Raw genomic sequence first — 12123 nt, forward strand, 5'->3', positions numbered from 1 at the left:
TTGAGAGAATGGGATGAGGCCCCTTTGAAAATGTGGCCTTAAGAACAAGGGTCTAAATTATCCCCTTTCATGTTAAAATCCATGGGAGGGGGCTCAATGGGAGGAATTTTCAGGGAGGAACCCTCACGGAGTTTATCAGTCCTTCCCTGTGAGGATGGTGTTTGGTCTCCCATGGAATTGGCTATGAGGCCCACCCCAATGTGACATTCCCCTCTGGTGTTATCTGGACCGGTGATCTGCTAGGTCACTCTAATCCTTGACTCTGGGAGCCAGCCTTACCCTGCACTGCTGTGAGAACCCCCACTCCTGGGCTGTTCATGTACAGGCTCTGGCATGTAAACTGCTCCCAGCTACTTGCAACCGAATGACACTAGCCAATATCTCTGGTCCCAGAGACAACCTTAGAAACCTTTGTCTTGCAGTGCCTATGCCTGCTGGACGCTGCAAGCTTATATGAGTTCGTCAATTTAACAAAGAAATTGATATGTATCAGGCTTGTTATCCCAAGGAGAGCCTCTGACACGCTTCAAACCAAACGCACTGCTTCAGGTAGAATAAACAAACAAATGTATTAACTATGAAGATAGATTTTAAGTGATTATAAGTCAAAGCAGAATAAGTCAGATTTAGTCAAATGAAATAAAAGCAAAACGCATTCTAAGCTGATCTTAACACTTTCAATGTCCTTACAAACTTAGGTGCTTCTCACCACAGGCTGGCTGGTTGCTCTTCAGCCAGGCTCTCCCCTTTAATCAGCGCTTCAGTCGCTTGGTGGTGGTGGTGTCTGTAGATGTAGGTGGAAGAGAGAGAGAGAGCATGGCAAATGTCTCTCCCTTTTATCATGTCCTTTCTTCCCTTTTGGCTTTGCCCCTCCCCCGCCCCCAGAGTCAGGTGAGCATTACCTCATCGCAGTTCCAAACTGACCAAAGGAAGGGGGGTGACTCCCTCTAGAGTCTAACAGATTCTTTTGTTACTGCCTAGGCCAGCGTCTTTTGTTCCTGTGAGGCTGGTCTGGGTTTGTCCCATACCTGCCCTGATGAGGTGTGAACTGCCTCTCTGCTCTTGGAGAGTTTTTGTTTGGGCTTGCTTTAAGCCATGAGGATACATTTTCAGCCTCATAACTACATACATGAAATTATAACTTATAACCTTACTATAACATTACTGTAACAATTACTATAACATCACTATAACAACCATGCTCAGGGCATCATGAGACTTCCGAAGACACCCAACATGACAAACTTTGCATTGGATACCACACAATCATTTTATAAAGATGAACATGGGGGTGTAGGGTGTTCCCCGAAGGTACAGAGTGTCACACCCAATCCCTAGGGAGCCTCAGGAGGCCAGGGCCTCTTTAGCTGCCCTGATCTATGGCAAACCCAATGGTGCCTGGTAGGCAACTTGATTGGAGCCAGGCTACCAAGAACTCCCCATGTCTGCTGCTACCCCTCGAATGTGGTGCATGTGGGGGGAGGGAAAATAATGAAGTCCCAGACTGTATTATTTTTCCAGCAAATCTCCAGGGGGCCTGCCCCCAAACTGCCCAGTCTCCCCCCATTCTTCGGTATGAACCCCAGACCACACCAAGCATCTTTAATGGGGTCTGGAGCAGGAACAGAATGGTGCTATGGAAGAGGCCAACACCCACCTTCCTCCATGCAGGAAGGATAGAGCTAGATGCAGAGGGTCCCCTATGCATGGATATGGGGGGATGTTCTCTGAATTAAGATTTGTTTCCACACAGCTATCCTAGGCCATTTTATAGGGCTCGATCCTGTGAATGCTGAGCATGCTGGCTCTAATTGCAACAAAGCACTTAAGCATGTGCTTAACTTTCAGGATATGAAACAGCTCATTGAAGTTAAGTGCTTTGTTGGATCAGGGTCAGAGTGCTCAGCACCTTGCAGGACTGAGCCCATAGTGCCAATCATTGTTATACATTGATAATCTGTTGCAGTTGGAAATGAATCATACTGTAGCCTGAGATTTCTGAAATTTGAGATGCCTATTTCATAATGAAAAATTGCTCAGTGAAAACCCTGCAGATTATAGGTACATGTTTATACTATGAGGAGGTGAAAATGCAGGGTGTGTAAAAATAGGTGTTGCTATTGTAAATTCTTAGTCATTGTTACAATAGAGAGAAGTGCTAGATGTTTGATATTCTCAAAAGTTCTATTCATAGCACTATAGGTGGGGCAATCCTGAGAGATTACTTTGAGGACATAGTACCTCTTATGCCTATTTACAAGGTTCAGTGACTTAAGTAAGTGCCTGTTTGTAATTGATGCTTTATTATAACACCGATCATTTATTATTGCTAGGCATAAGGAATTGAAGACAACTGCTGTCTCTGTCAGAAGATGGAAAACAACATAACCACAATTTCTCGTGAAGAGCTGGAAGAACTCAGAGAAGCATTCAGTAAAATAGGTATGTTTTCTAGATGAAAGAAAATAATCAGCATGCCGTGAACAATATGAAGCTATACAATTTCTTTAAAAACAATATCTTACAGGGATCATGTAGTGTTATACATTGTATGTTTAAAAACACCATGTCTCCTCACTGGTATTGTTAATAACCCCTAAGAAGATAAGAAAATGAAAGAATTTTCACACTATTTTTATTTATTTATTTTTTAGCACTAGCACTTTGTTGCAATGTAAGGTTTTAAACACAATGGGTGAATGTTTAAATGCAAATAAAATTCTATTTTAGTTGATCTAAAGAAGACTCTTGAAATTTTTATTTTAGTATTAGGTTTTGGGCTAAAACCAACGGGCAATTTCCTTTTTCATTTGGTTACAGGTTTTAGTGGATTAATAACTAGTTCTCTTGCACCAAGTTAAATCTGATTTACATTTCTAAGTAACCTGAACTTTGTGATCCTTGATCTTGTCTTTGTAGAGAGTAAGTCATGTTAATAAATAACTAAATATAATTTCATATGCTTTACACGGTCTCTGCAGGTAAAGCCTAAGGCTATGGTCAGAGTACAGCTTAGGTTGATATAACTTATGTCGCTCAGCGGTGTGAATAAGCCACCCCTCTGAACAACATAAGTTACACGGACCTAAGCACCGGTGTGAACAGCGCTATGTCAGTCAGATCGCTTCTCCCACTGACATAGCTATCACCACTTGCAGGCACTGAAGTAATTAAGTCGACAGGAGGAGAGCTCTCTCCTGTCGGCGTAGAGCAGGGGTCAGCAACCTTTCAGAAGTGGTGTGCCGAATCTTCATTTATTCACTCTAATTTAAGGTTTCGCGTGCCAGTCATACATTTTAACGTTTTTAGAAGGTCTCTTTCCATAAGTCTATAATATATAACTAAACTATTGTTGTATGTAAAGTAAATAAGGTTTTTAAAATGTTTAAGAAGCTTTATTTAAAATTAGATTAAAATGCAGAGCCCCCCGGACCGGTGGCCAGGACCCAGGCAGTGGGAGTGCCACTGAAAATCAGCTCGCGTGCCGCCTTTGGCACCCGTGCCAGAGGTTGCCTACCCCTGGCGTAGAGCATCTGCACTAGCAGTGCTACACCACTGCTGTAAGCTCTCTAGTGTAGCCATAGCCTAAGAGTAAACATGAGTACTAAATCATTTTGTACTATATTAACTGACCCTCACCTCCATGCTACAATTGGAATGCTGACAGACTCCGATCATCAGCGGGCGGGATCGAACCGGGGAACCTCTAGAGCTTAGTGCATGAGTCTCTACTGCATGAGCTAAAAGCCAACTTACTCTTAGCTAAGGCTGTAGAGTTGTCTCAGTGCCACTAGATGGGACAGAACACAACAACCAGAAGGCGTGTGGGTTACATAATGTCTTTGTGAACATTTAAGTTTGTCTGGTTTACTTTGTTTTCTGTTCTTCCTATTAAATATTATTCCACAGTTTGGATACTCAGAGTAGATATCTCATAGTCAGAGTCACAGTAAATGGGTCTGAAATGATCCTGGCCAATATATATGGATGAGTGTGACAAAGTGGGACTGTTCTTAATGTTTCCTCTGAATACTGTGTGAGTGCCTCAGTTTCCCCTATGCATTTCTTAAGTCTCTAGGTGGTGGGGAAAGTCCAGTGTGCATAAATCACTGACACTCTGTCTCCCTGGCAACAAATGGCCAGGGTCCCTTCCCCCCCCTGCAAGGAAATAGCTAAAGGTAAACAAAGAGATCAGGTGACCTCCTGGCCCAGGAAAGAGACAAAGCCCAGAGAAGGAGGGGCTGGAGGGGGTTTGAGAGTTGGAGCTGGCTGGGGAGAAGGACTGAGGGAGGACGTGGGTGTCTGGCTCTCTGAACCCCATAATGGACCCGGCCGAGGGGTCCCGTTCGCCGCTGTACCTACAAGCTCTGTTTTAGACCGTGTTCCTGTCATCTAATAAACCTCTGTTTTACTGGCTGGCTGAGAGTCACATCTGACTGCAAAGTGGGGGTGCATGCAGGACCTCTGGCTTCCCCAGGACCCCGCCTGGGCGGACTCGCTGTGGGAAGCGCACGGAGGGGCATATGCTGAATGCTCCCAGGAGAGACCCAGGAGGTGAAGCCGTGTGAGCTTCTTGCCCTGAAGACAGTCTGCTCCAAGGGAGAGGAGGCTCCCCAAAGTCCTGACTGGCTTTGTGGGGAGCAGTTCCAAAGCATCACCTGGGGACTCCGTGACAATGAGCCTCAGACTTTTTTCATGGATTGCTTGCTGAGCTGCACAGAGATACTTATAACCCCACCGTAATTGCAGGCAACTAAGATTCTAGAGCAAATAATTAATAGATCCTTCCCTACTAACTGTAAGCCAACCAGGCTCAGAATCCAAAATAAAGTGGAAAAAAGTTGACACTAGAATTTGGGGGTTTAGCAATCAAACATCAGTTGAGAACTACATATTGGGGTATTTACCCATGAATTTGGGCCTCTCATCAGCACAGCTTCCATAATTTCTGAGAGCAGCCATAATCACAAAGCAAATGATTTTATAGAGGTGGAAAAGTAAATCAATCCACAGAATGCAACAGATATGTCAGAATCTAGTGGCCAGTAATTAACCACATAAGTTTGAAGGAATCTGGACACCATTTTTAGAAACAGTTAACTAAGAAACACACAAGGGCCAAGTGGCCAGTCCAAACCTCCTTTCCACCCCTCTCCCCTTCCTCCTTCCCCTTGACGCTTGTCCCCTTTTTCCCCCCATGGTTTTCATGCTTTCCCTCCCTGCCTTGTCAGTGTTGTCTCCCCCATTAGTTGTAAATTATTGATTCAGTTGATTTTACAGTTTAATATTAAAGTTATTAAAAAGGTTTTTGCATGTGTATGTTATGCTGTGTTGTATGTTACAGATGGCAATTTTAAATTTATAGTTTTTATTTTTTGTTGTCTTTTTTGGTTTGTATTGATTTTGGCCAGTGGATACATTTAATGACAGGCCCAGTAACCATGTCCCTTGATTTATCCAAGCTCCCCCGGCATGCTGCCGAGGAAAAAGTCTCTAGTAAGAAGTGCTTAACTTCATGCAGGAGAAAGGAGTTCCCCCTCTGCATTCAGCTTAGTGTACAAGAACATTTTGACAGGATAACTAATAAAACTGCTAAGCTAGCACTTAGTAAACTAAAAAGATTGAGATTCTTTCCACGGAGTTTAGTGCATGAACTCTGGACCTATGAGACTTAACCCCATGCAGTATTTATTAATTGATATTTTGAATAAATAATGCATTGAGGGAACAATGCCCAACAGCAAAACAATTTGCTGCATGTCGGGAAAGTGCTGCCACTAGCAGTGTATAAATTTTGCTTATGTAACAATGTGCTTGGTTTAAATTATAAAATATACTTTAATGCCTGGTGAAACCGGGTCAGACCCTTCATTGCATAGAAAATCTTCCAGTACTTTCTTATAGCATTTTCAAAAGGACTCCCAACACATAATAGAGTCCACTGGAAGCAGGAGGACAAGAGGATGCAGCAGTACAGATCCCTCACAACAAAGCTAGCTAACAGGTTAAACAAGGTCATTTGTAATATAATAGACATGGGCCAGATTGGATTTATTCTTCAGGGGCCAGTCTCACCACTATCATTAGAAATAAACAACAGATATAGGGCAAGAGACAAAATATATAGAGCAAGTAGTTGCTACCTCTTTGAAACTGGTTGCATCAGGTCTGAATTCAGGCCATAAACTACAGCTATTACTATATGCAAGTGACATCTTGTAAGTAAGAAGAGAATTAATAACAGACCATCCACTCTATTTGGAAGCTGATAGAGGATTTTGGCATAGTCTCAGGATATAAATTAAACTGGTCAAAATCCAAGGTTTTTGCTATTAATAAGGGTTTGTGACCTTGCCAGGGCCGTCCTTAGGATTTATGGGGCCCTATGCAGTATTATTAAACTGGTGCCCATATGCCCGATGGCAGCCCGGGCTTGCATGTGTATTTTAGATAAAGGTGGTCTTTTGAATGATTTATTTAAAAAACTATATGTCTGAAGATCCAAGCATTTAAGGCTAAAGATGAGTACTCAGATTGTGCATCTAAAAATCTATGCAAGCATTTTTTAGAGATGTGATTTTATAATCTTCAGCAACACACTAATGAAATATTTTTAAAGCAAATTTTAAACTAAGGTCCTGTAGACTAACATATTCTGAGTAAATATTACAATAATGCACAACTGTTTTTGTCAGTAAATTCAGAAACTGACAATATACACCTGGGGGTTGGCAAATGCCTGTTAAATGGTTTCATTACCACTTGAAAAATAACAGGAGTACTTGTGGCACCTTAGAGACTAACAGATTTATTAGAGCATAAGCTTTCGTGGGCTACAACCCACTTCTTCGGATGCATGCTAATAGGTCTGGCAGGCTGGAAGGCTTTTTCACTTTTAAGTACTAGATCAGTGGGACCACTTGAAAATTGCTTAATGATCTTTCCAAATGTTGTCTGTACTGTTAGCTAACTATTGTAAAGCGCTTTGGATAAAAGCGCTATATAAAAAAACCCTAAATAATTAACATTTTTTTGTTCTACAAATAAAAGCACACAACTCATATTTTAATATCAGTAGTCTTACCTTTCTAATGCAATGGATGTGCCCTCTCTCCCCTGCCACGGCAGCCCCTGAGCTTGGGCTGGGAAGGAGGGGGGGTCTCTCCCTCTTTCCCCCACTGCAGCAGCCCCCAAGCTGGGGCTGGGAAGGAGGGGGGTCTCTCCCTGCCACAGCAGCGGCAGAGCTGAGGCTGGGAAGGAGGGCTGTCTCTCCCCAGCAGCCGCAGCCCTGAAGCTGGGGAAAGTCGCCTCTTTCTCTGGCCACCGCAGCCCTGCATGTCCCAAATTCCCCCCACCCCCTCTTCTCATCCCGCTGCCCCCTCCCACCTACCCCTTATTCCCCCCAAGCCACCACCTCACCTTACATGTCCTGTCTTCTCCAGGGTCCAGGCACCTAATCAGTGGAGCCACACCTGCGCGGCTCCACTAATTAGGTGGGTGGCCCTTCATTCTCTCGTGTGCGGCCACCCAGGCATGCACCTTAGAGGGAACTATCTGCAGACCACCTGAATGGAGCTTGCGGACCACTGGTGGTCTGCAGACCACATTTTGAGAACCACTGTACTAGATCCCCTCTGGAGGAAGACTCACAAGGCTACAGCAGCCAGCTGTGGTGGGAGCCTGAAGGAAGGGTCAGAACAGGGATAGGAAGAGGTGGGAGCAGGGCCGTCCATACGCAAAGTACGTCCATACGCAAACTTTTTTCCTGGTGCCCTGCGCAGCTGCATGCTGCTCCAGCCCCTGCCCCACCTCTTCCCCAGGCCCCCCGCCCCAGCCCTGCCTCTTCCTGCCCCAGCTCTGTCCCCACTCCACCCCTTCCCCAAAGCCCCCGCCCTGCTCCGCCCCAGCCCTGCCTCTTCCCGCCCCTGAGGACTGCAGCAGGGCCGGGCATGCACTCACCGGCGGCGGGAAGTGCAGGGACCTGGCCCCAGCCGTGCCACCCACATGGAGGCCTGGGGCCAGCTCCCGACCCCCACCCCCGTGGAGGCCTGGGGCCAGCCCCCCGCATCCCTGCAGAGGCCTGGCACCACCCCAACGGAGGGGCTGCATAGGGCCCCAGAATAGCTAGGGACGGCCCTGGGTGGGAGGGTGGATACTAAGACCTAGGGGTGCCCCAAATTTTTGGGTGCCCTACGCAGCCGCATATGCCTAAGGACGGCCCTGGACCTTGCTGTGTCTTTACCTTGAAAATTTAAGAAGGTGCCTAAGAAGTGTATAGCACAATTGGGCCCAGGCCTCTAGGTGCTACCACAATATAAATAATAACTTAAACTGTATGGACCAGATCTTCAGCTGGTGTAATTCAGCATAGCCTATTGATTTCACCGTATGGTGATTTACACCAGCTGAGTATCTAACCCAGGGGTCGGCAACCTATGGCACGCGTGCCAAAGACGGCACGCGAGCTGATTTTTAATGCACGCTCCGGCAGGCAGCAGCGTGCCATTAAAAATCCTGCCCAGCCCAGTCCGGCCCGGCCCGCTCTTCTCCGCCCTCCACCCCCCCAACCCCCTCCCGTGGGGGCAGGGGGCAAGGGGCAGGGGGCAGGGGGCAGAAGCTGGGTCCTGCCGGCTCCTGCCGGCTCCCCTGCCTCTTCCGGCAGCGTGCTGGGGTCCTGCCCCTCCTCCTCCTCTCCCTCCCTGCCGGCCGATCAGCTGATGGCCCTTGCGAGGGAGGGGGTCAGGAAGGAGCAGAGTCAGCCTGCTCACTGCTCCCGGCGGAGGCAGAGAAAAAGCGGGGGCAGGGCCTTGGGGAAGGGTGGGTGGTGGAATAGGGGCATATCCCCTCCAGCCCCTTGCCCTGACCCCCCCTCATATCCCCTCTGCTCTGATACCCCCTCACACACACCCAGCCCTCTGCCTTGAGCCCTGCGCCCTGCACACCCCCTAGGTCCCTGCCCTGAGTCCTGCGCCCTGCACACCCCCTAGGTCCCTGCCCTGAGCCCTGTACCCCCCTCACACACACCCAGCCCTCTGCTTGACTCCTTCACCCCCCCACAACCCCAGCCCTGACTCTGGCACCCCCACACATACCCAGGCCCCCCACACCCCATGCCCTGACACCTGCACCCCTTCACATGCCCCCACCCCTCTGCCCTGACTCTTGCACCCCCCCACATCCCCAGCCCCCACCCCATACACCCCCCACATCCCCACCCCCACTCTGAGCACCAAATGGGAGCTCCTGCATGCCCCCCCACATTCCCACCTGCACCCCTCGCACCAAATTGGAGCTGCCCAGGTAAGTGCTCCACACCCAAACCTCCTGCCCCAACCCTGAGCTCCCTCTCTCATTCTAGCTCCTGGCCAGACCCTACACCCCAACCCCCAGCCTGCTCCTTCACCCCCAGCCCCGTGCTCAGTGCACTCCCACCCTCAGCTCAGTGCAGAGAGAGAGGAAGAGAGTGGGCCAGAACCAGGGAGAAGGTAGGTACCCACTGTATGTGGGCAGGGCTGGGACCCCAGACCGGCAGCGGGCTGAGCGGGTCCGGCAGCCAGGATCCCGGCTGGCAGGAGCCGGCGGATGGAACCCCTGAGCGGCAGCGGGCTGAGCCGCTCAGCCCACTGCCAGTCTGGGGTCCCGGCCGCTGGCCCCGCACAGCCCGCTGCCGGTCTGGGGTTCTGGCTGCCGGACCCTTGCCAGCCGGGGTCCCGGCCGCAGGCCCTGCTCAGCCCACTGCCGGCCTAGGTGAACAGAACTCCAGACCAGCAGCGGGCTGAGCAGGCCGGCGGCGTAAGCTCAACATTTTAATTTAATTTTAAATTAAGCTTCTTAAACATTTTGAAAACCTTGTTTATTTTACAATACAACAATAGTTTAGTTATATAATATATAGACTTATAGAGAGAGACCTTCTAAAAAACATTAAAATGTATTACCAGCACGCAAAACCTTAAATTAAAGTGAATAAATGAAGACTCGGCACACTGCTTCTGAAAGGTTGCCGACCCCTGATCTAACCTATGTGTATTCCTTTGTGATTAATATATATAATATATGGTACATTCTCAGAAAGAAATGTTGTGCGATAGATAGTAATCTAATTTCTCACTTTCTGATCATTTTAGACAGCGGGGGCTGCAGGCAGGGTGTCTGGGGCGGCAAGCTGCGGGGGGCGCCCTGCCGGTCCCTGCGAGGGCGGCGGTCAGGCTGCCTTCGGCGGCTTGCCTGCGGGAGGTCCCCGGTCCCGCGGATTCGGCGGCAATTAGGCGGCGGGTACGCCGAAGCCGCGGGCGGACCTCCCACAGGCATGCCCAGGTCCCCGCGGGACCGGGGACCTCCTGCAGGCATGCCGCCGAAGGCAGCCTGCCTGCCGTGCTTGGGGCGGCAAAAAAGCTAGAGCCGCCCCTGATTTTAGACCATCACTCTGCTAAAATGTTCCTTCCCCTGATTGTTGCTTGGTAGTAGTGTTATAGCACAAAATAATAAAAACATAAAAACAATGTTTTCATTTTACAGATATTGACAATAGTGGGTATGTCAGTGATTATGAGCTTCAAGATCTTTTTAAAGAAGCAAGCCTTCCCTTGCCAGGCTACAAAGTGCGAGAGATTGTAGAAAAAATTATAGCAGTAACAGATAGCAACAAAGATGGGAAAATCGACTTTGAAGAATTTGTGTCGGTAAGTAAGACAGTCCTCTCAGGCTACCCTTTAAGACAGAATTATTTGGATTTGGTACCAGAAGGCTATACATGCAGTATGAGATAATTATGAAACTGTATTTTAAAGAGCATATTGTGTGACATGGTGTAGGTTTGCCATACAGAAAACACCACCAGGTCCGGTGTACAGTATGCACTAGGCATGCAATTTAATTATGCTACAGGGATGGAGGTAGGAAAGGACTGTATCACAATATTTATTCAAGGGTATAGGAAAGTCATTCCTCCTGGACTGCTCATTGGTGTTCAGTGTTCTGGAAGGACCACAACTACTGATAGGGCATTAGAAAATCAACACTTTGAGAATTACAGTGTGTAGCATGAAATTCAATGGGCATTGCGTGCTTCACTCCCCTGGGCTCCTTTGAAAATCCCAGTGTTAGTTCTTTTCTAACATATTACATATTCAAGGTATTGTATAAACTTTGAAGGATCAGTTACCTTGCCTAATAGGAGATGGAACTCTCCAAAGTGCCCAGCATCTCTAGGAAGATGGAGTAGGGTAGCAAAATTAAATGAAATCGCTGGAGAATATTTCGAGAGCAGCATATATAGTAATTATAAACCTTCACTGATTTCTGAACGGGAAGATAGTTATGACGACAGCATGATAGTTGATTGACTATTATGCAGCAACTGGCCACTCTAAAAAAAGTTTTTTAAGAATACTAAAATCATTTATCTCTATTTTTTCCCCAATTCAATAACTGTTTTTAGCATAATGCTGGAAAATTGCTGTCTCCATCCACCCTTTTCTTAAAGGAACAAGTTTTAACAAATAACAACAGAGAAGCAGCTGGCATGCTGGTGCCACAGCCTACATCATGCTGACTAGTATTGTCTGTTTTCTTGTCCTCTCTGTCTGTCTGTAGCCACCCGTCATTTCTTTTCTTATATCTAGATTGTAAACTCTTTGGGGCAGGGACCATCTTTCTGTATGATGCTTCTGAGGTGCCCAGCCCAGTGGGGTCCTGATAAGGGCTGGGATGCCTAAGCACTACTGAATATAAATAAATAATGTTTTAAATGGCATACAATTTTTACGCTGCATGACCTGTTCTCTCCAGCTCTCATTGTGGTCTTTGGGTTCCAGTTTTGGGAATAGAGTATAAGAAGAACCATACCCCAGAGAATGCTCCAGCCCAGTACAAAGAAGCACCATATTATTGGAGGTGCTGTCTTTCAAAGGAGATGTAAAACTGTGGTCCTGATCACTAAGTCATTTAAGATCCTATGGTACTATTCATAAGAGTAGGGCATTAACTTGGTGTCCTTGCCAAATTCCAACTTTTGTAATCACATTCAGACTCTAAATTCTCTCTGTAGTTTCAATTAGATAAAATATTATTTGCTTCTGGTCATATAGATCACTGTGCTCACATAACAATGTAGTTTCTCCT

The 12123-nt window shown here is 47.1% G+C and overlaps 1 protein-coding gene across 1 annotated transcript in view; it reads left to right on the forward strand.

Moving 5' to 3' along the window:
- The first annotated feature begins 2372 nt into the window (after nt 1–2372).
- Nucleotides 2373–12123, forward strand: part of PLS1 (plastin 1) — a 53633-nt gene continuing 43882 nt past the window's right edge. Inside the window, exons 1-2 of the mRNA XM_065410565.1 lie at nt 2373–2442; nt 10519–10682. Of these exons, the coding sequence (XP_065266637.1) occupies nt 2373–2442; nt 10519–10682 (234 nt within the window). The remainder of the gene's footprint in view (nt 2443–10518; nt 10683–12123) is intronic.

Source organism: Emys orbicularis, chromosome 9, assembly GCF_028017835.1.
Source record: "Emys orbicularis isolate rEmyOrb1 chromosome 9, rEmyOrb1.hap1, whole genome shotgun sequence".
In the NCBI taxonomy this organism is placed as follows: domain Eukaryota; kingdom Metazoa; phylum Chordata; order Testudines; family Emydidae; genus Emys; species Emys orbicularis.